This window comes from Nycticebus coucang, chromosome 9 (assembly GCF_027406575.1).
Source record: "Nycticebus coucang isolate mNycCou1 chromosome 9, mNycCou1.pri, whole genome shotgun sequence".
In the NCBI taxonomy this organism is placed as follows: Eukaryota; Metazoa; Chordata; class Mammalia; order Primates; family Lorisidae; genus Nycticebus; species Nycticebus coucang.
In genome coordinates, this window is record NC_069788.1 from 36552906 (window position 1) to 36579848 (window position 26943).

At 48.1% G+C, this 26943-nt stretch overlaps 1 protein-coding gene across 1 annotated transcript in view; it reads right to left on the bottom strand.

Annotated features, from left to right (window-relative positions):
• The window catches only part of PPP2R5D (protein phosphatase 2 regulatory subunit B'delta), a 33872-nt gene extending 7311 nt beyond the window's left edge, over window positions 1-26561 (bottom strand). The window contains exons 1-2 of the mRNA XM_053601007.1: window positions 26380-26561; window positions 21190-21267 (exon numbers count right to left, since the gene is read on the bottom strand). Of these exons, the coding sequence (XP_053456982.1) occupies window positions 21190-21267; window positions 26380-26406 (105 nt within the window). The 5' untranslated portion in view covers window positions 26407-26561. The remainder of the gene's footprint in view (window positions 1-21189; window positions 21268-26379) is intronic.
• Between the last annotated feature and the right edge of the window lie 382 nt (window positions 26562-26943).

Below are 26943 nucleotides of genomic sequence, written 5' to 3' on the forward strand. Positions count from 1 at the left end.
TTCAGCCTCCCAAGTAGCTGGGACTATAGGCGCACACTATAACACCTGGTTAGTTTTTCTATTTTTAGTAGAGATGGGGGTCTCGATCTTGGTCAGGCTCATCTCAAACTCCTGAGCTCAAGTGATCTACCTGCCTTGGCCTCCCAGAGCGCTCATTATAGGCGTGAACCACCACACCCAGCCAGAAACACTGCATCTTGACTGAGTCTGAGACGTGGTACATAGCACGTACATACCTGAAGATTCCTTGAGCAGTACATCTAACATTACTGAATGTGTGACATACTTCAATTAAAAGGTAAAGGAGGTTCGGCACCTGTGGCTCAAGTGGCTAAGGCGCCAGCCACATACACATGAGCTGGCAGGTTCAAATCCAGCCTGGGCCTGTCAAACAACAATGACAGCTGCAACCAAAAAATAGCTGGGCATTGTGGCGGGCGCTTGTAGTCCCAGCTGCTTGGGAGGCTGAGGCAGGAGAATCGCTTGAGCCCAGGAGTTTGAGGCTGCTGTGAGTTGTGATGCCATGACACTCTACCCAGGGTGACAGCTTGAGGCTCTGTCTCAAAAAAAAAAAAAAACAAAAAACTAAAAGGTAAAGGAAATAAATTCCTTCTCATGCTTCAGTAGTTTTACTACTAGAAATTCAGCTTAATAAAAATCTAAGGCCGGGTGCAATGGCTCACACCTATAATCCTAGCACTCTAGGAGGCCAAGGTGGACAGACTGCTTGAGCTCACGAGTTCAAGACCAGCCACAGCAAAAGTGAGACACTGTCTCTACTAAAAATAGAAAGACTGAGGCACAAGGATCTCTTGAGCCCAAAGTTAGAGGTTTCTGTGAGCTATGATGCTGCCACAACACTCTATCCAGGGTAACAGCTCGAGACACTGTCTCAAAAAAAAAAAAGGGGGGGGGCAGCGCCTGTGGATCAGTGAGTAAGGCAAGGGTGGCGGGTTCAAACCTGACCCCGGCCAAACTGCAACAAACAAATAGCCAGGCGTTATGGTGGGCACCTGTAGTCCCAGTCCCAGCTACTTGGGAGGCTGAGGCAAGAGAATCGCCTAAGCTCAGAAGCTGGAGATTGCTGAGAGCTGTGTGATGCCAGGGCACTCTATAGAAGGCGATAGAGTGAGACTGTCTCTACAAAATAAAAAAAAAAAATCCTAAATTTTGGGCAGGTGCAATGGCTGCTGCCTCTAATCCTAACACTTGGGGAGAGTTGCATGAAGTCAAGAGTTTGAGACCGGGCTTGGTGCCTGTAGCTTAGCAGGTAGGGTGCTGGACAGGGCTAGTGGGTTCGAACCCAGCCTGGGCCTGCCAAACAACAATGATGATGACAACAAAAACAACAACAGCCAGGCATTGTGGTGGGCACCTGTAGTCCCAGCTACTTGGGTCTGAGGCAAGAGAATCGCTTAAGCCCATGAGTTTGAGGTTGCTGTGAGCTGTGACGCCACAGCACTCTACTGAGGGTGACATAGTGAGACTGTCTCAAAAAAAAAAAAAAAAAAAAGCCAAGAGAACAAAAATGAAATCAATAGAACTGTTTTTTAAAAAAAGAGTTTGAGAACAGCCTGAGAAAGAGCAAGACCCCATCTCTACAAAAAATAGAAAAATTAGGCAGGTGTGGTGATGTGCACCTGCACTTCTGGCAACTCAGGAGGCTAGGGCAGGAAGATTGCTTCAGCCCAAGAGTTTGAGGTTGTAGTGAGTTATGATGACACCACTGTACTATAGCCCAGGTAAAAGAGTGAGACTCTGTCTCTCCACTCTCCCCACCACCCCCCAACAAATCCTAAATTTTTCAAAAAGTTTTGTGTGCAAATACTTTTAACAGCCTCATTGATAACAGAAAATAAATGGAGGGCGGCGCCTGTGGCTCTGTGAGTAGGGCGCCGGCCCCATATGCCGAGGGTGGTGGGTTCAAACCCAGCCCCGGCCAAACTGCAACAAAAAAAATAGCCGGGCGTTGTGGCGGGCGCCTGTAGTCCCAGCTGCTGGGGAGGCTGAGGCAAGAGAATCACGTAAGCCCAAGAGTAGAGGTTGCGGTGAGCCCATGTGACGCCACGGCACTCTACCTGAGGGTGGTACAGTGAGACTCTGTCTCTAAAAAAAAAAAAAGAAAGAAAATAAATGGAGCCTTTCGGCCGGAGACGCCATCTTCCAGTAATTCACCAAAATGACAAACACAAAGGGAAAGAGGAGAGGCACCGATACATGTTCTCCAGGCCTTTTAGAAAACATGGAGTTGTTCCTTTGGCCACATATATGCGAATCTACAAGAAAGGTGATATTGTAGACATCAAGGGAATGGGTACTGTTCAAAAAGGCACGCCACACAAATGTTACCATGGCAAAACTGGAAGAGTCTACAATGTTACCCAGCGTGCTGTTGGCATTGTTGTAAACAAACAAGTTAAGGGCAAGATCCTCACGAAGAGGATTAATGTTCGTTTTGAGCATATTAAGCACTCTAAAAGCCGAGATAGCTTCCTGAAATGTGTGAAGGAAAATGATCAGAAAAATAAGGAAGCCAAAGAGAAAGGTACCTGGGTTCAACTGAAGCGCCAGCCTGCTCCACCCAGAGAAGCCCACTTTGTGAGAACTAATGTAAAGGAGCCTGAGCTCCGGGAACCCATTCCCTAATGAATTCATGGCATAATAAGCATGTAACATAGCACACAGGAGTACTAGTGGACCCATGTTTTTAGGCGCAAGAACCTATTTATTCCCCATGAGCTCATGGCATAATAGGTGTACAGCATAGCACACAGGATAACCAATAGCCCCCATGTAACAGTGATACAAGGTGCTGGAACCTATTTCCCATGAATTTAAAAGTCAATCAACACTTTGTCACATTCAATGGCAAGGTGTCTCCCTGAGCGACTGGAACCTCTTCCCCTATGAATTCATGGCATGGTAGATACAAATAATAGCATAAACATGTTTCTTATTCATTCACTACAAGTGTGTTTTTTTCCCCCCAAAGAAGTATTAAAGCAAATTTTAATGTGTCCTAAAAAAAAAAAAAAGAAATGTAATATCAGAGTTAAAATTGTATTTATGAAAACTACATAATAAATAAATGTAATCACACATAGTTCAGCTATGATAAATATCTTTAGGAGCATAGTAATTGACCCCAAGTTGGTGATAAATATTCTGGAAGGGGGAGAAATGTCTGAATGGCTTAATTTTCCACAGTAGAAAGTCAACAGGAAATATCTGAATCTCAAAAAATTTTTGAAAAGTAGTGAAATAATCTAATTTGCAAATATAAAACTTAAATCTCTGAGGAATGAGCTCAGAATGGAAAGTGGTTGCCATAGAGCAATGGGAGAGCAGCTGGGGTAGGAGCTACACTTTTCATAACAAGCCCAAAAGTACTATTCAACTTTTGAACAATATGTGAGTTATCACACAGATACATTTTTTTTTTTTTTTTTTTTTGAGATAGAGTCTCACTCTGATGCCTGGGCTAGAGTGCAGTGGCATCATCACAGCTCACTGTAACCTCAAATTCCTGGGCTCAAGAGATCCTCCTACCTCAGCCTTCTAAGCAACTAATACTAGAGGTGCGTGCTACCATGCCTGACTAATCAAAAAAAAAAAAAAAAATGGTGGCGGGGGGGGGGGAAGGCCTGAGCGCAGGGGCCAACGCCTGTAATCCTAGCACTCTAGGAGGGCAAGGTAGGAAGATCACTTGGGCTCAGGAGTTCGAAACCAGAATGAGCAAGAGCAAGACCCCATCTCTATTAAAAATAGAAAAATTAGCCAGGCCTTGTAGTGGGTGCTGTAGTCTTAGCTACTCAAGAGGATGAAGCAGGTAGACTACTTGAACCCAGGAGTTTGAGGTTTTTGTGAACCAGGCTGATGCTATACTTTAACCTAGGGCAACAGAGTGAGACTCCAAATGAAAAAAAAAAAAAAAAGATCCTCTACCTCAGCTTCCCCAAAGTGCTAGGATTATAGCCAGGAGCCACTGAGCCTGGCCACAACAATAAAAATTTAAAAGAAAACAAGGCTAGGCGCAGTGGCTCACACTAATAATCCTAGCATTCTGGGAGGCCGAGGCAGTTGGATTGCTTGACCTCATGAGTTCCAAACCATCCTGAACAAAAGTGAGAACCCATCTCTGCTAAAAATAGAAAATCTAACTAGGCATTGTAGCAGGCACCTGCAGTCCCAGATACTTGGGAAGCTAAGGCAATAGGATCGCTTAAGCCCATGAGTTTGAGGTTGCTGTGAGCTGTTATGCACAGCACTCTACCCAAGGCAGCAGAGTGAGACTGTTGTAAAAAATCAAAACAGGCTGGGCACCTGTACCTCAGTGGTTAGGGCACTGACCACATGCACCAGGGCTGATGGGTGTTGGAACCCAGACAAGGCCTGCTAAACAACAAAAAATAGCCAGGCTTTGTGGTGGGCACCTGTAGTCCCAGCTACAAAGGAGTCTGAGGCAAGAGAATTGCTTGAGCCCAAGAGGTTGAGGTTGCTGTGAGCTATGACATCACAGCACTCTACCAAGGGCAACATAATGAGACTCTGTCTCAATAAATAAATAAAATAAAATAAAAACAGGTGGCACCCGTAGCTCAGTGGGTAGGGTGCCAGCCACATACACCAAGGCTGGTGGGCTTGAACCCCACCTGCGCCAGCTAAAAGCAACAATGACAAGTGCAACAAAAAAATAGCTGGGCTTTGAGGTGGGTGCCTGTAGTTCCAGCTACTCAGGAGGCTGAGGCAAGAGAATGGCTTAAGCCCAAGAGTTTGAGGTTGCTATGAGCTGTGATGTGACAGCACTCTACCAAGGGTGACATAGTAAGACTCTGTCTCAAAAAATAAATAAATAAATAACTATATATGCAAAATGAGTTGACCCACGTTAAAACACATGCACAGAACCAAAAACTACGTTCAGAAAAGGCAAGATCAAGTTGACCACTGTGTTAATGACTACCTTCTGTATAATTATACACAGAGATTACTTTTTTCCACATTTCTAAATTTTCTACAAGCTAACACTGCTTTTATAATGTGAAAAATACAGCTATACATGTGAAGCCCACTTTCCAAAGTTTAAACATAGGTATCTGCAAGGCTGTCTACCCACAAGTACTCCTGGACTGTTCAGGCAACCACCTTTTGGGAGAAGAGAGGCTGAACCAGAGGATACACCTTGCCCCCAACCAGAGATTTCCTTAGGACTGAGGAAAGAGCCCATGTCCACCTGGGTACCTACCCCACACGAAAAGTTGACCTGCTGTCCTCATACCTGCTACCCCACTCCTCTTTCCAGCCCCCATCACAAACTCCTTTTTGGTTAATCTTTTATTTTTAATTATTATGGGTATGTTATGCCCAGATCACGAAGTCCCCAAAGACCACCAGGGAGCCAAGTCTGATGCAAAAGCAAAGAGCCTTTATTGCAGCAAGCTCAAGCTCAGGCTCCTGGGGGCTCTGCTGCAAAGGTTGCAAGCCAGGAGCCCAAGATCAAGCTTGCTGCAATAAAGGCTCTTTGCTTTTGCATTGGCCTCAGCTCCCTGGTGGTCTTTGGGGACTTCACGATCTGGGCATAACATTCGGGGGCTCGTCCGGGATCCCCAAGATCCCCTGAGGACACCCGACCTGAAGAGCCGTTAAGTAGTAAGTGTTTGTCTTGTCTATCGTGGTTATTTATTTTATTTTTTGTAGAGACAGAGTCTCACTTTATGGCCCTCGGTAGAGTGCCATGGCATCACACAGCTCACAGCAACCTCCAACTCCTGGGCTTAAGCGATTCTCTTGCCTCAGCCTCCCGAGTAGCTGGGACTACAGGCGCCCGCCACAACCCCCAGCTATTTTTTGGCTGCAGTTCAGCTGGGGCCGGGTTTGAACCCGCCGCCCTCAGTATATGGGGCCAGCGCCTTACCGACTGAGCCACAGGTGCCGCCCTATCATGGTTATTTTTTAAAATTGGAAATCTGTAAAAGGAGTGGTCGGTGTGAAGTCAAGGCAGACGCGCTGGAGGCTGCCGGACAGGAGTGCCGAGGAGACGTCCCGGCCTCTTCTGAAAGAGGAGTCCTGACCCCTGACCCTACAGGATTTGCTTGCAGTGGCTGAGAAAGTATATAATAATAGGGAAACTCCAGAGGAGAAGCAGACGCAAGCTCAGGCCAAGCAAACTCACGACTTGGCTAAAATCCTGCTGGCTGCCACTGCTGTTGAGCCTCAGGATTGGCAGGCCTGGCTATGGCGACTAACGCACGCCTGGCTACGGTGACTAACAGACGAAGGTGAGGAAAAACCTTGGGGGGCCCGCCAGCACCTACAAAAGGACTAGTGCACCTACTGCAAGGAAATGGGACACTGAGCCAAAGAATGTCCTAAAAGGGGAGCTGGCAAGCCTGCCCCCCAAGGTAAGACCCACATCCCAGAGCTTGGGGAACTGAGTGACTAGAGGGGTCAGAGTTCAGCACCCCTCCCTGAACTCAGGGTAACCCTTAAGGTGGAGGGGATACCAATAGATTTTTTAGTAGACATGGGTGCCCAACATTCAGTACTTATAGCAGATCAGGGTAAACTGGACACAAAGAAGTCTTGGGTTCAAGGGGCAACAAGGGTGAAACAGTATTCATGGACTACCCGAAGAACTGTGGACCTAGGCATGGGCTGGGTATCCCATGCATTTATGGTCATCCCAGATTGCCCATACCCCTTACTGGACAGAGATCTGCTGAATAAAATTGGGGCCCAGATATTCTTCAAGCAGGATGGACCCCAGGCTACAGATAATCGAGGGTGCCCTATACAAGTTCTAACTGTCCAGCTAGAGGATGAATACGAACTTCACCAACAACCACCACGAGCACAAGCTGACATTGGTGCTTGGCTCCACTCCCATCCTTCAGCATGGGCTGAAACAGGAGGAATAGGGCTGGCCATTCATCAGCCCCCAGTTCTGTTAGAGCTTAAACCTGGAAAAGAACCCATATGGGTCAAACAATACCCTATGCCAGAGGAAGCAAAGAAAGGAATACTTCCACATATTAGGCGCCTTCTACAGGCAGGAATTTTAATCCCTTGCCAGTCAGCATGGAATAGTCCCTTACTACCTGTCAAGAAACCCCTCACTAATGACTACCGTCCAGTGCAAGACTTGAGGGAAGTCAATAAACGAGTGATGGATATTCACCCAACTGTGCCAAACCCATATACGCTCTTGAGTGCCTTGGCCCCAACTCAGACATGGTACACAGTTTTGGATTTGAAAGATGCCTTTTTCAGTCTACCCCTAGCTCCACAAAGCCAGGCTATGTTCACCTTTGAGTGCAGTGACCCGGAGGAAGGTATCAATGGACAACTGACCTGGACCTGCCTACTGCAAGGCTTCAAGAACTCTCCGACTATCTTTGATGAAGCTCTACATGAAGATTTAGGTGAGTTCCATAAGCTACACCCCAGCCTAACTCTCTTCCAGTACGTAGATGACATACTGATAGTGGCTGCTGATGAACAAGATTGCCTACAAGGAACGAGGGATCTACTTGCCACTCTAGGAGACTTGGGATATCGTGCATCAGTGAAGAAAGCCCAGATCTGTCAACAAACTGTAAGTTATCTGGGATATGTGCTTAAGGATGGCCAAAGGTGGCTGAGTGAAGCCAGGAAACAGTCTGTGCTCAGGATCCCAACTCCCACTACTCCCAGGCAGGTGTGGGAATTTTTAGGATCAGCAGGATTTTGCCGGCTGTGGGTGCCAGGATTTGCTGAAATTGCCAAGCCCCTTTATGAAGCCACCAAGGAGGGGCAGCCCTTCCAATGGTCAGCAGACAGGGATTCAGAGAGCTCAAGACTGCCCTACTAACTTCTCCTGTGTTGGGCCTCCCTGACATAACAAAACCCTTCCATCTGTATGTGGACGAGCATAAAGGGGTGGCCAAGGGAGTACTGACTCAGACTCTGGGACCATGGACTTGTCTAGTTGCCTACTTGTCTAAAAGACTGGACCCAGTGGCCTCATGATGGCCTCCTTGTTTACGCATCATAGCAGCCACTGCCCTCTTGGTAAAAGATGCAGATAAACTCACTCTAGGACAAGAACTGTTAATAATTACCTCCCATACCATTGAGGGGGTTTTGAAGCAGCCACCGGATCGGTGGATGAGTAACGCCTGGCTGACACATTATCAAAGCTTGCTGCTAAATCCACAGCGGATTTGATTCCTACCTAGTGCAGCCCTAAATCCTGCCACTCTCTTACCTAACCCAAATGCAGAAGCACCATTCCACCACTGCCAGGACATATTAGTTCAGGTCCACAGCCTCCGCCAGGACCTGACCAACCAGCCACTGCCTGATGCTGAGGAAACATGGTTCACGGATGGTAGTAGCTTCATGAAGGACAGACACAGGTATGCAGGGGCGGCAGTGGTCTCTGAGTCAGAGACATTGTGGGCCGAGCCCCTCCCGAGTGGTACCTCTGCCCAGCGGGCAGAACTCATTGCCCTCACCAAGGCCCTAGTTCTGGGGAAGGGGAAGAGAGTCAATGTCTATACTGACAGCCGTTACATGTTTGCCATGGCCCATGTCCATGGAGCTATCTACCAAGAGAGGGGGCTACTGACTGCAGAAGGTAAAATGGTCAAGAATAAACAAGAGATACTAGATCTCCTAGCCGCCATCTGGCTGCTGAGGAAGTTGGCCATCATTCACTGCCCAGGGCATCAGAAGCCAATCACTCCAGTAGCCAGAGGTAATCATCGAGCAGATGAGGCTGCTAAGAGTGCAGCCTTGAGTGCAGCCCAGACCCTAACCATCAGCCTACCAGACCCGGGGGCCACCAGTCCTACCAGAGGCACCTGAGTACACCTCGGCAAACCTAGCATACTATCCCCCAAGCACACAGCACTCCACAACATCATGGCTGGTGGTGCACTGCTGATGGGAAGACCCTCCTTCCGGCACAGCTAGGAATGGAGGTACTGCAGCGTATGCACCAAGCCACCCATACGGGCAACAGGAGATTGAAACACTTGGTCCACCATGCGAAGATCAAAATTGAACGACTGGATGCCAAAGTTGATCAGGTAATCAGTGACTGCAATGCTTGTCAGCTCACAAACACCAGGACCGCTGGGCCAACTGCCCAAGGGACCCGAGAATGGGGAGATAAACCTGGTGCATATTGGGAAGTAGATTTCACAGAAGTTAAACCAGGATGGTTTGGATATAAGTACCTATTAGTTTTTATAGATACCTTTTCCGGATGGGCTGAAGCCTTCCCCACAAAGCACGAGACCGCCCAGATGGTGGCAAAGAAATTGCTGGAAGACATCCTCCCCAGGTATGGACTGCCTGCCCTGATCGGCTCCGACAATGGCCCTGCCTTCATATCTCAGGTAACACAAGGGGTAGCTACTGCCCTGGGAGCAACCTGGAAATTACATTGTGCTTACAGGCCCCAGAGCTCAGGTCAGGTAGAAAGAATGAATAAAACCTTAAAAGAGACCTTGACCAAATTAACTCTTGAGTCTGGCAGGGACTGGGTGGCTCTCCTTCCCTTCACCTTGTATCGGGTTAGAAACTCTCCTTATAAGCTTGAGCTCACTCCTTACGAAATACTCTATGGGAGACCACCACCCATTGTTCCCAACACTCGCATAGATATATTAACTGAAGCAGATGAAAATTTTCTCCTTTCCCTGGTGTGTGCCACACCTTCTGGGGGCAAGACATGATTGCAAGAGGGACTTTACCTAACAAATACAATCAGTGTAACCTGGCTTATTGTACCCTCAATGAATCCCCAACAATAAAAAAAAAAAAAAAAAAGTTAAAAAAAAATAATAAAATAAAATAAAGAAAAATTTCTCCTTTCGCTTCGCTGTTACCAGTAGGTACAAAAAGAAAACTGGAGCCACCTGCGAGCCACGTATGAGGCAGGTCCTGTGCCTAAACCCCACAGTTCCTGCCTGGTGACTGGGTCTATGAGAAAAGGCACCACTGGCAAACACTGGAGCCCCAGTGGAAAGGAACCTATGTTGTGATCCTAGTGACATCCACCGCTCTCAAAGTAGATGGCGTTGCCTCTTGGGTACACCATACCCACGTCAAACTTGCGGACCCGTTCGCCATCCAGGAAGACTTCATCCACAATGGAAGATTCAGCAGGACAGAGACAGTCCTTTGAAGCTCAAGCTGCAGCGGTCTCCACCCGCTCCACGCTGATACTATTACTTGTATGTACCCTCTCATACGCTTACCCCCCGTATGAATCCTCACCAACCGTATAATGTTACCTGGCAAGTGTTTGGGGGACCAGTCCACGGGTTTGAGGGAGGCTCTTACACCTAGTCTGCAGAATGGACATTATTGAACACAACCTGGGGAATACACCCCAAATAACACCAATACAGATGGTGAGCCTGAAAGCCAGCCATTGGACTTCCAATAGTGCTTACTACATGTGCCCGGGTCACAAGGTAAATAAGTGTGGAGGGAAAAGTCATTATTTTTGTCAACATTGGAGCTGTGTTTCCACAGGTCAAATTTGGTGGGTGCCTCCTAATCGCCCTGACTTAAGAGAAGCAAGAAGGAGCCCTGGTTTAGGGTGTAGATGAAAGGGAATTCTGAGTGAAGAATGGTCGTGTGACCCAGTGTGCATTCAGTTCACAAGCCTAGGGAGGGAAAGGTATACCACCTGGGAATCTGGCAAAACTTGGGGAATCAGGTTATATACCCCTGGCAGATAGTGTCCAGCCCATACCCCTGAGATAAAGGAGGTTTTTAAGATCAAGGTAGTGTACAGTCCTATTGCGACTGATGGCCCAACCTGGCTTGGACCTAACCGTATTCTTGAGCCCCCAATAGGCATCCCTGAACCCCTCACAGGCCGCCAAACGTCTCTCAAACCGACAACTTTCGCCCCGGAGACAACCCTACCCAGGAGTATCACCAGTGCCCATTTCAACACAGATCCCACCTGGGGCCTACTGACAAGTACATACCAGGTGATGAACTTAACTAGACCTGATTTGACGGTGGCCTGTTGGCTCTGCTTTAGTGTAGAACCCCCTTACTATGAGGCATTTGCTATTTTTGGGAAACTACACCCTTGGGGGGACCACAGCCTGCCGATGGCATCAAAATCATCCTAGACTTACCCTTCAAACAGTAATAGGAAAAGGCATGTGTATTGGAAAGGTGCCCACCTCTCACTGACACCTATGCAATGCCACCAGTCAGTGGAATGGTATAGGATATCTGATACCTTCCAGCAATGCCTGGTGGGCCTGTTCCACAGGACTAGCTCCATGCATATATGCGGGAGTCTTAAAGCAAAATCAAGATTACTGTGTCTTGGTACAACTAATACCTAGGATAATTTACCATGAGAAAGACACAGTGCTCCAGAGATTCCTTGACCCAACCCCACGCAGAAAGTGGGAAGTGATCACCGCACTCACCATCTCAGCGTTATTAGGAATGGGTTTAGCTGGAGCCGGGACGGGAGTGTCTGCCTTAGCCCTCCAGGATAAAAACTAAGGAACCCTCCAGGAGGCAATTGAGTGGGATATAGAAAGAATAGAGAAATCTATTACCTTAGTCCAAGAGTCCCTGACCTCCCTCTCTGAAGTGGTATTGCAGAATCAAAGGGGACTGGACTTGTTATTCCTCCAGCAAGGGGGGCTGTGTGCGGCCTTAGAAGAAGAATGCTCGAGTGAAAGAGTCCATGGCTCTTGTAAGGGAAAGATTGATAAAGCGCAAAGTAGACAGAGAAAATAACCAAAGCTGGTATGAGTCCCTCTTTAACTGGTCTCCCTGGTTGACCACCCTAATACCAGCCCTAGCTGGCCCCCTGATACTGTTACTCTTACTCCTGACAGTAGGCCCTTGCATCATCAGTAGACTCATCACTTTTGTACAAGAACGCATTAGAGCCATACAATTGTTAGTTTTAAGGGGCTAATATCACCCCCTTGCTGAAAGAGAACTAGAAATGACAGAGATGGAGCCAAGCCCATGATTGGGCTCCGGGAGTCACAAGTATAGGGGGGAATGAGAGAGCTAGACCAGGGTGGCGCCTGTGGCTCAAGGAGTAGGGCACCGGCCCCATATACTGGAGGTGGTGGGTTCAAATCCAGCCCCAGCTAAAAAAAAAAAAAAGAGAGAGAGAGCTAGACCAACGCCATCTTAGGCCGGAATGCCACCATCTTAGAAGTTACATTTCATTTTCACTGCCATCTTGTTGTATAAGTTTCACTTTCCTGTAAGAGCAGGCAATTCCCCAAAATCATACAAATGCAACCCCCCAATCAGAAACCACCCTCTATATCAGACCACTTGGTAGCCAATCCTGAGATGTCCCCTGTCCCAAAGCCCTGCACACCCCTCCCACTACCCCGTATTATAAAAACCCCATGCCCCAGAGCTCGGGGCTCCTGGCTTGGAACCATTGCAGCGGAGCCCCCAGGAGCCCAAGCTCAAGCTTGCTGCAATAAAGACTCTTTGCTTTTGCATCGGACTCAGCTCCCTGGTGGTCTTTGGGGACTTTGCGATCTGGGCATAACAGGTACATAATAGTTCTAAATATTTACAAGGGACATGTGATGTTTTGATGCAGGCATACAATGTGTAATAATCAAATCAGGGTAATTAGGGTATCCATCACCTCAAGCATTTATTATCTGTGTTAGGAATACTCCAGTTCCACTCTTTTTTTTTTTCTTTTCTTTTTCTTTAAGAGACAGAGCCTCACTTTATCGCCCTTGGTAGAGTGCCATAGCGTCACAGCTCACAGCAACCTCCAACTCCTGGGCTTAGGCGATTCTCTTGCCTTAACCTCCTGAGTAGCTGGGACTACAGGTGCCCGCCAGAATGCCTGGCTATTTCTTTGTTGCAGTTTGGCCGAGGCCAGGTTTGAACCCACCACCCTCGGTACTAACTACTGAGCCACAGGCGCTGCCCCAGTTCCACTCTTTTAGTTAAAGTATACCCTAACTTATTGTTGACCCCAAACCTTTTTTTTTTTTTTGGAGACAGAGTCTCACTTTGTCACCCTTGGTAGAGTGCTTTGGCATCACAGCTCACAGCAACCTCAAACTCTTGGGCTCAAGTAATTCTCTTTTCCTCAGCCTGCCAAGTAACTGGGACTATAGGCATCCACCACAACGCCCAGCTAGTTTTTAGAGACGAGGTCTCACTCTGGCTCAGGCTGGTCTCAGTCAATCCACTTGCCTCAGCCTTCCAGAGTGCTAGGATTACAGGGGTGAGCCACTGCACCTGGCCTGCAAATTCTTATTCCTTACTATGAGAATGGGAGAATTTGAAATCCACTGGGATGGGAGAGGGGAAGAAGACAGAGATATTATCCTTTGCAAACTCTGAATATTTTTAAGAACAATTATATCGGGCGGCACCTGTGGCTCAAAGGGGTAGGGTGCTGACCCCATATGCTGGATGTGGTGGGTTCAAACCCAGCCCCAGCCAAAAACTGAAAAAAAAAAAAAAAAAGAACAATTACATCAGCTGGGCTCAGTGGCTCACACCTATAATTCTAGCACTGTGGGAGGTTGAGGTGGGTAGATCACTTGAGCTCATGAGTTCGAGGCTAGCCTGAGCAAGAACAAGACCCTGTCTCTACTAAAAATAGAAAAGCTAGCCAGGCATTGTGACAGGCTCCTATAGTCCCATCTACTTGAGAGGCTGAGGCAAGAAAATCACCTGAACCTATTAGACTGAGGTTGCTGTGAGCCATGATGATGCCGTGGCACTCTACCTAGGGCAACAGCTCACAACAACCTCAAATTCTTGGGCTTAAGCGATTCTCTCGCCTCAGCCTCCCCAAGGAGCTGGGACTACAGACATCCAACACTTCGGTGTCTACCCCTTACCACCAATTCTACCTGTCTGTTCCATCGGTTCTGAGATCGCACATTGCATAGTGACACCTCTTGCTCAATCCGTTCATGTGTCATCCCCTTGACTAGATCCCTTTGAGAGCCAGAGTCCTGGTTTGCACCTGTCTGGATCTCCCCAGTTCTGGGACCTAATAGGCATTCAATAAATGTTTGATGGTTGACCGACCAGGAGCCAAGGCCCTCAGTTCCTTGCCAGGCTCTTCCCCAAAGGCCTTTCCTCTCCTGTCCCAACTCAGGAGCCCTCAGTGAGATTCTGTCTAAAAAAAAAAAAGAACAATTACATCAAGTTTGTGGCCTATCTGGGGATAAGAGAACAAGAGAAGAGCATTGGGTCCAATCTGGGCAGGACTGTGGGTCAGTGCGGCTCATTATCATTCTAGGCATCTCACTCTCTTCCGCCTGATAACAACTTGACTAGGGAACAAGGAAGGGGCAGGAGCAGTCAGTCAATACACCCCTCAGCCAGTGTGAGTTTAGTTAGACAATACAAGATACCCCAGAGTCTGGGGTCTCCCTGTGTACATATGGCAGATGAGTCATACTTTAGTGGTGGTGGTGGGCTGAGTAGAGGTGGGAGAAAGGGAGATGGTTGGGGGAGGCAATGCTAGGAGTGCCTCTGGAACTCCCTTCTTCAAATCTCCATTTCCCTGCCTTAGGAACATCCAAAACCTTATCTGTGGAGCTCAGCTCTCAAGAACACACTCAGGCCACACACCCTGCCTCGGTTCGACTCCTGGTTCTGTGACTTATTAGCTGTGCAACCTCCAGAAAGTCATAAAAAGCTTTTCTGTACCTGAGTTTCCTCATCTATAAAATAGGAAAAACAATAGAACCTAACTTAGAAAGGATTATAATAAGGATGGAAACAAACAGTACATGGCACATAACATTTTTTAAGAGTACCTTCTACTGGCTCAGTGCCTATAGCACAGTGGTGACAGCGCCGGCCACATACATCGAGGCTGGTGGATTCAAACCTAACCCAGGACAGCTAAACAACAATGACAACTACAACAAAAAAATAGCCAAGCCTTGTGGCAGGCGCCTGTAGTCCCAGCTACTTGGGGAGGCTGAGGCGAGAGAATCGCTTAAGCCCAAGAGTTTGAGGTTGTTGTGAGCTGTGACGCCACAGCACTCTACCAAGGGTGACACAGTGAGACTCTGTCTCAAAAACAGAAAAAGAGAATACTTTCTTTTACTACTACCATTATTATTTCCTATACCTGGATTTTAGGAATGTAGCCTGGAAATGCCTTTTTTTTTTTGTGAGACAGAGTCTCACTTTGTCACCCCCACCCCACCCCAGTAGAGTGCTGTAGTGTCATAGCTCACAGCAACTTCAAACTCTTGGGCTCAAGCGATTCTCTTGCCTCAGCCTCCCAAGTAGCTGGGGCTACAGGAGTCCAGCTATTTTATAGAGACGGGGTCTCGCTCTTGCTCAGGCTGGTTTTGAACCTATGAGCTCAGGCAATCTATCCGCCTTGGCCTCCCAGAGTGCTAGGATTACAGGCGTGAGCCACTGCACCTGGCCCCAAAGCCTGGAAATGCCTTCTTAACCTAGCATACTTCAAATGTTTCTTTGAGTCCAATACTCATCTTGTTTGAAAACAGGGACCTAAGGCTGGGCGCAGTGGCTCACACCTATAATCCTAGTACTCTGGGAAGCTAAGGTGGGTGGATAGCTTGAGCCTGAGTTTGAGACCAGCCTGAGCAAAAGCGAGACCCCATCTCTACTAAAAATAGAAAAACTGAGGCAAGAGGATCACTTGAGCCCACGAGTTGGAGGTTGTTGTGAGCTATGGTGCCATAGCACTGTGCCCAGGCAACAGAGTGAGACTCTGTCTCAAAAAAAAAAAAAGAAAAAAGAAAATGGAGACCTAGGAAATCACCGCATCTTTCTAGACTCAGCTTAAGTCCCACCTTCCAAGAAATCTTCTTAGAGCATTCCAACACTTGGGTGTCTACTCCTTATCACCAATTCTACCTGTCTGTTCCATCGGTTCTGAGATCACACATTGCATAGTGACACCTCTTGCTCAATCCGTTCATGTGTCATCCCCTTGACTAGATCCCTTTGAGAGCCAGAGTCCTGATTTGCACCTGTCTGGATCTCCCCAGTTCTGGGACCTAATAGGCATTCAATAAATGTTTGATGGTTGACTGACCAGGAGCCAAGGCCCTCAGTTCCTTGCCAGGCTCTTCCCCAAAGGCCTTTCCTCTCCTGTCCCAACTCAGGAGCCCTCAGAACAGATATCTGTATAGCGTCAGGAGCAGTCAGGGGGAAAAACATCAGTGATACTTGGGTAAGGGACTCATGCCAGCCTGAGAACAAGACCCCAAGGAAGAACATGTATCTGTCCTCCCAAGTAAGATGCAGACACACTGAATCTCCATGAACCTCATACTGAGGAGACAGCCAGAGAAAGGAGGCATTCTTCCTAGGAAGCGATAAGCAAGCCTTCAGTTTTCTCTGCCATTAAGGAGGGGGTTAGACTAGATGCATGGTTTTCCAACCATTCTCCAAGTAAGGTTTCGAGAAAATGGAAGGTTATATGGCTAAAAAAGACAATGTCCAAAAAAACCACCCAATGAGCTGATGCCTAAGGTTCCTTCCACACTAACATTTTGTTGAAGACTAGAGTGGCTAGAGAGCAGCTGACTGGGCCAGTGTGCCCTGCCCCAACTTCACTGGGCCACCCTGCTCTTGTAAGGACCATTGTCTCCCAGGCCCCAGAAACAAGAAGCATCTGAGAGACAGCTTATTAGCCAGCAAAGCCCCTGTTGCCAATCACCCTTCACTAGGAAACATGTTTGTCAGAAAGGAGATAAGGGGTTATGTCAGCCACTCACTTCATCTTCAACTGCTTCTCCTAAAAGCTCTAGCCTCTGACTTCTCCACTCACCTCCACTGGGGGTAGGAGGCAAGTAAGTGCCCTGAGAAGCTGCTACAGCCGTCAGAGCACAGGGGGACACTGACCAACGGCAAGCTGGCCACTCTAACCTCTACTCCCTACTTTGTCCTGTCCAATCCCACTTCTGGGAACCTACAAAGGGCATTTCACCTGCCTAAAGTATCTTTTTCTTCTACTTCCAAATTCTCAGCAGGATCTATATTCCTGGGTTCAGGGCTCCAGCAATTGAGTACAATTCTCAATTTATGCCCCATACTCACCCTCAGGAAATTCCAACTAAACTTGCCCATTGTGAATCAATCCTGGTCCAACCTGCTCCTAACATAGCCACTACGAATAATTAAACCCAAATATTTAAATATAAATACAATCAGCTAGGCATGGTGGTTTATGCCTACAATCCTAACACTCTGGGAAGCTAAGGTAGGAGGATCGCTTGAGGTCAGGTGTTCCAGATCAGCCTGAGCAAGAGCCAGACCCCTCTCTACTAAAAATAGAAAAATTTGCTAGGTGATCCCAACAACTTGGGAGGCTAAGACAGGAGGATGACTTGAACCCAAGAGTTGGAGGTTGTTGTGTGCTAGGTTGAGGCCATGGCACTCCAGCCTGAGAAGCAGAGTAAGATTCTGTCTTCAAAATAAACAAATAAACAAACAAGAGCTAGAAATATAATTTAAACACTACTGACAGTGTAAAAAGAAGATAAAATATAAAATTAACAGAAAAATGCAAAGATTTATATCTTTTGCACAATGAACTAACTGGCCTAATAAATGAAGGTCATTTTAACTTAAAACCCGCAAAATCACAGAGACAGTCTCTCCTGTAGTGACATCTAAAGCTCTATCTAGCCAAGCATAATTCTTTCCTCCTTCATTAAACAACATGTTAAGCATTAAAGATTAAAAGTTTATGTGCAGGCCAGGCACAGTGGCTCACGCCTGTAATCCTAGCACTCAGGGAGGCCAAAGCGGGTGGATTGCTTGAACTCATGAGTTCGAGACCAGCCTGAGCAAGAGTGAGACTCCCATCTTTATTAAAAATAGAAAAATTGGGCGGTGCCTGTGGCTCAAAGGAGTAGGGCACTCCCATGTGCTGGAGGTGGCGGGTTCAAACCCAGCCCCAGCCAAAAACTGCAAAAAAAAAATAAAAAATAGAAAAATTAGCCAGGTATTGTGGCCGGCACCTGTAGTCCCAGTTACTCAGGAAACTGAGGCAAGAGGATTGCTTGAGCCCAAGAGTTTAAGGTTGCTGTGAGCTATGATGCCACAGCACTCTACTTTGGGGCAACAGAATGAGACTCTGTCTCAAAGAAATAAAAAAAAGAAAATATAATAAACCTTGGCAGCTATAATTATTAGATCAATTACAAAGACTGACAAATGCTTGATGCAGAGTGAATTTGGCTGGAAGAGCCCAAAATTCTGGACTAAAAAAAAGGCAAGGGGGGCGGCGCCTGTGGCTCAGTCGGTAAGGCGCCGGCCCCATATACCGAGGGTGGTGGGTTCAAACCCGCCCCGGCCAAACTGCAACCAAAAAATAGCCGGGCATTGTGGCAGGCGCCTGTAGTCCCAGCTACTTGGGAGGCTGAGGCAAGAGAATCGCTTAAGCCCAGGAGTTGGAGGTTGCTGTGAGCTGTGTGAGGCCACGGCACTCTACCGAGGGCCATAAATTAAGACTCTGTCTCTACAAAAAAGAAAAAAAAAAAAAAAAAGGCAAGGGAAGGGCAGCGCCTGTGGCTCAGTGAGTAGGGTGCCAGCGCCGTATACCAAGGGTGGCGGGTTCGAACCCAGCCCCAGCCAAAATGCAACAACAACAAAAATAGCCGGGCATTGTGGTGGGCGCCTGTAGTCCCAGCTACTCCAGAGGCTAAAGCAAGAGAATCGCCTAAGCTCAAAAGCTGGAGGTTGCTGTGAGCTGTAACGCCACAGCATTCTACCAAGGGTGACAAAGTGAAATTCTGTCTCTAAAAAAAAAAAAAGCAAGGGAAGAACTGTGCCAAACAAGTTCTGAAGACCACAGCCTCATAGCCTGGCCATAACTTCTCCAGCATTGCCCTCCCATCCCATACATGGATACACTTCTGGAAAATCATGGAGCAGAATTCCTGTAGCTACTTCATACAGAAGAGCCCTGAGCAGCCTTTCACAAAACTGAGCTCAAGTGACCTCAATGCCCTCTTTTTTTCAGACAGTTTCAAACAGACCCAATACCTTGGGCATATTTGTCCAAAAGGCCATGGAGAAATTGCAGCAGTTGGTCTCATCATATTTCTTAACCTGTTCAAGCCTTCATTTTCCCATCTATGAAATGAGAACATTATACACTAAGGTCCTTTCCAGCTATAATTTGATGCTGGTTCATTTACTTATTCACTCATTAATGCATTCAAATGCCAGGTGGCTCCACTGTGCCAGGCTTTGCAGCAATGAACCAGAGCCTCATGGAGCTCCTGTGCTAACCCAGAAGACAGCCAATAAACAAAGAATTCATGACTTGGAGCCTATAGCACAGTGGTTACGGCACTAGCCACATACACTGAGGGTGGCGGGTTCAAACCGGCCGGGACCAGCTAAACAACAATGACAACTGCAACAAAAAATAGCCGGGCATTGTAGTGGGTACCTATAGTCCCAGCTACTTGGGAGGCTGAGGCAAGAGAATCGCTTAAGCCCAAGAGTTGGAGGTTGCTGTGAGCTGTGATGCCACAGCACTCTATCGAGGGCAACATAGTGAGACTCTGTCTCAAAAAGAAAAAAACCAGGGCAGTGCCTGTGACTCAAGGAGTAGGGTGCTGGGCCTATATGCCGGAGGTGGTGGGTTCAAACCTGGCCCTGGCCAAAAACTACAAAACAAACAAACTAACTAAAACCAATGAATTCACAAATAATTATTTAATTAAAATTGTGGTTAGGTTCTACCACAATTTCTTTTGTTTAGGTTCCACCATTTCTTCTGGGTGCCAAAAGAACAACTAATAGGAGCCCTGACCACACATCCTAGGGATGGGGGTGACTGGGTGAAGAACACTGCTTCAAGGAAATGACATCCAAACTACCTAATAACTAAAGAAGTGGGAGTGAGTAAGGCAAAAGATAGGAACAGCTCCCTAAATACTCCTTTCTCTCCCTTTAAATCCTGTTTCTGAGTCTCTCTTGCTTCTTCAAATGTCATTTGCCAGCTACCAACCACATTCCCCGTGGGGCCCACAAATGTCCTCATTCTTTTTTTTTTTTTGCAATTTTTGCTGGGGCTGGTTTGAACCCACCACCTCTGGCATATGGGGCTGGTGCCCGATTCCTTTGAGCCATTGGTGCTGCCCCTAAATGTCCTCATTCTTAAAGGGAAGAAAGAGCCTAGAGTGTCTTCCCAGAAGCACCTCCTGTGAACCAAGTGGTGAGTACATAGGTATGGGAAAGAAGCAATGGAGATTAACACATAGGGCCCTCCCTCACAGTTCACAGTCGGTGGGAGAGATGCAGAGATGCAGACGGGAACAAATGGCCACAGTGCTGAGTGATAAGGATTATTTCAGAGACGTCAAACCACATCAGACCTAAAATGATGGTCACAGGTCTTAAAAGTGTTTGAATCTCTTTAGAAGTGTTAGGACCAGAAGTACCCAGAAAAATCTAAACCCAAGGTTAACCCCAAACACTTGTTAATCAGTCTCATCTCCCATAGGACCTGCCTATGATGCAGGAGGGAGGAAGCAGAGAACACCGATCACCAGCTTCCAGGTGCCCGCTGGACGTAGTCAGGGGATGATCTGCCATCCAAAGCATCCGCTACGCATCCCCCTAAACATACTCTGGACTTCCTTAAGTCCCTTCCTGCTCTAGTGCTCCCTCAGCTTGCCGTTTATTGCTTTATAGCCCAAGACTGCTGAGCTGCACTGACCTCTGCTCAGAACTGTCCTTCAGTCATGCTCTCATTTTATGAAGACCAATGGTAAGTCTTGCCTGACTCAGGGATACCAGCCACTCCCAACCCCGGGCCTCAGCCAGAGCCATACTCATGTCATTTGTCACCTAAACACCTATGGACTTTCCTCCTTTTCCCCAGACCCTCGTGATTTTTGCCCTGTGATAAAGGAATTTTAAGCACTCTAAGTTGGCGGACAGGGAAACAACTTTCACAGGAATCTCTGGGGAGTTTGAAGACCTAAAGAGTTCATGTGGTTTACACTAGCCAAAGGGAAATCTTACTTGAAGGTAGTCTAGATGGGCTGTCCAGGTCCCTCCCAGGCTATGGAAGCCTCCTTCCCTTCTGCTTAGGTAACTTCTGGCCCCTGGGATCTCTTATCCCACTAGTCATCCAGGAGTTGGAGCTGGCACCTGCACTACAACTAGGGCTGTGCCTACATTTATTACCTCCTCAGTGTTCTCGCCTCCGCCATCCTTGCCTGAGCTGCTGGGCTTGGCCGTGCCTTTGGCAAGCTTGGGGGGCTCCTGCAGGCAGAAAATAAGAGAGGTATGGATAGTAGTCACCAGGAAAAGGGAGAGGCCTTATCCGGACCCCTTAGATCTTTGTTGCAACTATCCTCTGTCCAACTGAATCAATCAGTCAATCAATCAGTTAGAAACTACCTTGTGCAGGAGAGGGGAATATGGGGGGAGAGGCACAGTGGATTGTACACAAGGGGACAAAGGTAGATTCTGCCCCTCCAAGGAGTTTAGAATCTAGTTAGGAAGTTATCCCTAACATACACTAATTAAGCATGAGACTGCTCTTTCATCTTTCACCTTACCAGGTTGGTATAGAGGCTGGGCCGGTGAGGGCCTTCAGTCAGGTCAGAACCAGGGTGGACAGGCTTAGGGGAAAACCATCAGGGAATGAGCTGCTCAAACTGGCTCTGGCTAATGTGGTTAGCGAAGTGCCAGGAAATCACCTCTTTTCCCTCAGAGCTATCAGGGAAGACTGGGAGGCATTTTTTAGATGTCACAAATGGAACCCAGGCAAGAGGGTACTACTGGCATTTAATCAGTGGGTCCCAGGGAACCTAGAGGGTGAGTAAGAGGTACAGGAATTGTCCCATTAAAAATGCCAAGAGTGGGCGGCACCTGTGGCTCAAGGAGTAGGGTGCCGGTCCCATATGCCGGAGGTGGCGAGTTCAAACCCAGCCCTGGCCAAAAAAAAATTAAAAATGCCAAGAGCATCTTGTTTGACAAAGCAGTGGGACAGGGATGGGACAAAACCCTTATTTGTTACAAACAGTGAGCACCAGTCTGAGGTTTCACATGGGAACCTGGTAGCTGGCTCAGAGCCCTAGCCTGCCCAGCATCAATTCCTATGTGAAGGGCCAAAAAAAAGCAACTGCACAGGGACAGAATGGGGAAAATGGGAAAAAGACTTGGGGATTTAGGTCTGACTAGAAGCTCAACACAAATCATCTGTGAGCCATGGCAGCCACTGCAGCTTACATGACCTTCCAGCCTATTAATGGACCCATGTAGAGTGCGTGCCACTGACGGGGTCATCCTGAGGGATCTGGTTCAGTTGTGATCATCAGACTTTGAGATGAGCAATGACAAATCCCAGTTTTTCTCAGGGAGAAATGCAAGTCACACTGGGAGTTGATTCAAAAGCATGTCCCAAGAGCAACAGCTGCAGGAACTGGGATTTTTTTTTTTTTTTTGCAGCTTATGGCCGGGGCTGGGTTTGAACCCGCCACCTCCAGCATATGGGGCCGGCGCCCTACAGGTGCCGCCCCTGGAACTGGGATATTTAACAATTGAAGGAAGGAGTCCTGGGAGATGAGGAGCAAGATGGATCTTAAACAAATGAGGGGCTGCCATGTGGACTGAAGATGCAACTTGTCCACATGGACCCAAAGGCTGAAGTTGCAGGAAGTTAGGCTGAAGCTCTAACCCAGGAAGAATTTTCTCACAGAGCAGTTGCACAAAAGCTGGCTACCTAGTAAAGCTGAAAACTCCCCAACCCTGAAAGCATTCAAACAGAGGCTGGGTGACCTCATGTAAAACATGTTGCAAAAGGGATTCAAGCCTTAAAGGAGGGCTAGATTGGAGAATCTTGGAAATCACTTCCAGCTCTGAGATTCTGCAATTCAATAGCAGCCAAGCCCCTTCAGGGAGAAGTGTTAAATTGAGTGATTTTGACTATGGGGCAAAAGGATTTCAGGGAGAAGAGAGCTTTGTGTGGGCTGGAGCTGGGGGAAGGTTTCTTGGGGGCGAGAAGGAAGAAAGGTTTGGTATGGAGCAGATCCACACAGTACCACTGGGGGCGAGAAGGAAGAAAGGTTTGGTATGGAGCAGCTCCACACAGTACCACAAGGGGGAAAGGGCCCCTTCTTTGGGCTGAGCACTCTCTCACTGCCCACTGACCTAGCTGGCCACACTGACCACTTGGTAGTTCTGAGCTTAGGCTGGAACAAAGCATGGAAGAAACACAGGCAGGACACAACACTGAAGTGTCTGCCTGCACTCACCCCAGACATAGGTTTCTTGGACAAAGCTGACCCGTCTTTGTACATGTCTGATCTCTCTGCTTCATCACAAGCTGCCTATTCTTTTTTGTACTCTTCCACCCACCCTACAGCACTCAGGATGATGCCTGAGACATCTCTATCAGTGAATGTACCTAAGAGAGATCCAGTTGCCTTGGTGTGCAGGTGTGAGTAGGCATGGGGGAACCAGGCCCACAACCCTTGCTCCCTGGTTCCTGCAGAATAGGTGAAATGCAAACATTTCAAGCACTGCATAGCACCAAGGTTAAGAGTATGAGTTTGGGGGCCAGGTAATCCTCATGCCTGTAATCCTAGCACTCTGGTAGGCCGAGGTGGGTAGATTGCTTGAGCTCACAAGTTAGAGACCAGCCTGAGCAAGAGCAAGACCCTAAAAAATAGCCAGGCATTGTGGTGGGCACCTGTAGTCCCAGCTACTTGAGAGGCTGAGATAAGAGGATTGCTTGAGCCCAAGAGTTTGAGGCTGCTGTGAGCTATGAGGCCATGGCACTCTACCAAGGGCGACAAAGTGAGACTCTGTCTCAAAAAAAAAAAAAAAAAAAAAAAGAGAGAGAGAGAAAGAATAAGTTTAGAGCCAGCCCTGTGTTTGGAGCCCAACTTTTACTAGCTATATAATTATGAGCAAGTAGTTTTCTAGCCTTTCTGAGCTTCAGTTTCCTAATCGATTAAATAACAATCATAGTACACACCTCCCTTAGCACAGTATCTGGCACACACAAGCCCTAAAGTTGGTCAATGTTATTACTATTATTATCAATAAGAAGAAAGTGGGAGGGAACAGGGGCACCCCACTCAGGAACATAAAAGAGATAAAAGTCAGATCACAACATGAGGAAAAGGGAGGGATGCAAATTCCCCTAAGAAACTGACCTAGCACCTATACACTAAGCACCTACTGTGTGCAAGGGAGGTGCCAAACCAAAATAGAGTTTACTTATTATTTCAAGGGGAAAGAAAAAGACTTGTCCTCAATTAATTCCAGTCCAAAGCCAAACAAAAACAGGCCATAAGTGGCCTACCAAATATTCTGCAAATCCAAGAAAGAAGGGAGAGCTCATTCCTAACTAAGGGTTCAGAAAGGCTTCCAGGAAGAGGCTGTGAAAGATGGCCAGGACTGAGACCAGCAGAAATGAAGAAGAAAGGGCCCCATCCAGGGCAAATCTCAGTCACACTATCACCCTACTCCTCCTCAGAGCTTGCCAACCATTGAAAGTGGCCGAAGGCAGCCAAAAATCAAAGGTAGAAAGTTAAACCTGTTTGGCTCCACGCACCAATCCTTCCAACACCATTTTCAATCAATTACTTATACCCATAGTCCTAGCAAGTCTAAGGAAGGATTTCTCTTCTTCTCAATCAATCATTCTAACAGGCAAAGGCTTTCTGCAAATGGGATAGTATCTGGCCCCAAAAACTAAAAACTACAGATGAGTGGACCAGCTTCCCCTAAATTCCATAACCCTCTGCCCCTGGTGTGGCTGACTTCCGTGTGCATCATTTTATAACTGAGTTGCCCAAACCACCTCCAAGCCCCCACTCCCCAAGAACAGGGCCTGGGTGGGGCACAAACCCTGTCCAGATCTAGAAGGTTCAACACCTAGTACACCATCACCAACCCTATACTCAGAACCTCAGGCCCTGAGAGGTTACAGGGACAAGCCAGAATCACAGATGGCAAATATACAATGGTCCCAGGATAAAAAGTTGGACTGGTAAGTCAGAGATGGCAGCCTACTAACCCAGTCAGCCAGAGGGCAAATTAAAACAATACACCTCTGGGGTCAACACGCAGGTGCCCCAAATACCAGGCCAGTGCCAGGAGAGAAGCTGGGGGAGGCTGGAACTGGTATCCTAGCATCCTCTGTGTGAGTCTGTACCTCAAAGGAACCACACTTCTGAGTCAGACCTCAGCAACAGCAGGAAACAGAGGGTAGAAAAAGGCAGGGATAAGGAACAGAGGAAGGGGGCATGGAGGACGAAGAGGAAGGTAAAGAAAACAACGTGGAGAAATGGTCGTGTCAGGACATCATAACAAAGGCATGGGTGTCCAGCGGTAGCTGGCCTGCAGGGTAAGAAGGAACACTAATCTGACAGTGAGAGAAGATCACTGATTTGAAGATAGTATGCCTCAGGAAAGGCAGAAATTCAGCACTGATGCAAAAAAGGGAAAAATGCAAAGGTTATCCTAGGATTAGAGTAAGGGGAGGAGCCTGCTCAGATTAGGAAAGGTGACTGGTCTAGGATGCATCAGGGAGCCAGTTGATGTTAGGAGGGCTTTAGTACAGAAAAGGCCTTTAAGTCAGGAGATCTGATATTACAGCTGGGCCTCCAGCAGGCTGTATGACCTTGGACAAGTCCCTTCCCCTGTTGGGGCTTCAGTCTCTTCATCTGTACCACCAGGGATTGTACTGCCTGAGCTCACAGGTCCCTTTTAGCACTGACAGTCTGAGGTTCCATCAACAAAAAGAAGGGCTCTGTCTTAGCTTACAAGTTTGTGTGTGAAGGAATAAGTAGAGGGAGGGGCCTAGGCCAGATCTGGGTGGTGAAGAAAGAAAGCAGCGCTGTTCTAGGTCAGGGGCTTGGAGTGGAGGGAGAAGAGGTTGTAGAGGACTGTGGAGTGGCAGGTCCAAGCTGGTGAGAAGAGGAGCAAATAGGCTGCGCAGGGCAGGGGGGAGGGGGCAGTCCTGGAGGGAGGTGCAGTTTCAGAAGAAGAGCTGTCCCAAATAGGTGGGGGACGGGGGACTGGGGCTGGAGGCGGGGCTGGGGGAGCTGGGGAGTGACCTGGAAATAGAGCGGATCTGGAGGAAGGAGGTTACCCTGGGCCAGAGGTAAGAGAAGAAATGGAGGGAGGGAGAGAGGTGTATTTGGGGTGAATCTCTCTGGGACAAGGTGGGGAAGCTATCCTAGCTGCGGCACCGGCTGGAGGTGCTGCCAGCGGCGGGGGCGGAGGGCTGGCCCAGTGAGTCCTGCGGGGGCCGGACGGGAGGGTCAGTCTGTGGCTGTCCCGGGCCTGGCTCGGGCCCCTCCCAGAGCTCCAAGCAGGCCCCAACACCTAGGCGTGCGGGGGAAAGGCCATGCTCACCTTCTCCTTTTTCAGTTTATAGGGCATTTCGGCCCGTCCGGACCCGGCACAGCTCCTGCGGCCCCGATCCGGCTCCGGCTTTGCTCGGCCGCACTCGGCCCGCTCGGCGTCTCTTCGCCACCGCCTGCGCGCTGCGCCCGGGTCGAGCGGTCTCTGCGCCTCCAATTGGCCCGAACTCTCACAAACCTGCCTGACAACCAGGCGCCGCCTCCTCCGATTGGTCATTGGAGCCAAGAGGCTTCTTTTTTTTCTCATTGGAAAGAAAGAGTACAAACCGCCAGGGTTCGACTCCCAGAATTGGTTGAAGTGGGAGGTCCCGCCCGAAAGTGGGTCGAGTTTAGTGAAGGAGGCGGGGATATGGGGAAACCCAAGCTTGGCTGGGAGTGCTGCGCTTAGGCGTCTGTTGTGCGTCGGCCTTGGCCATTCTTCCCAGCGCTTGGATCTCTGTTCCTTTCCTTTTCAAGTGGCTCTCATTTTCCCCACACTGCAACTCCGTCCAGTACGAACTGGAGGAAAGAAGCCCTAAAACGAAGGGCACTTTTCTTCAATGGGGTAATTAATACT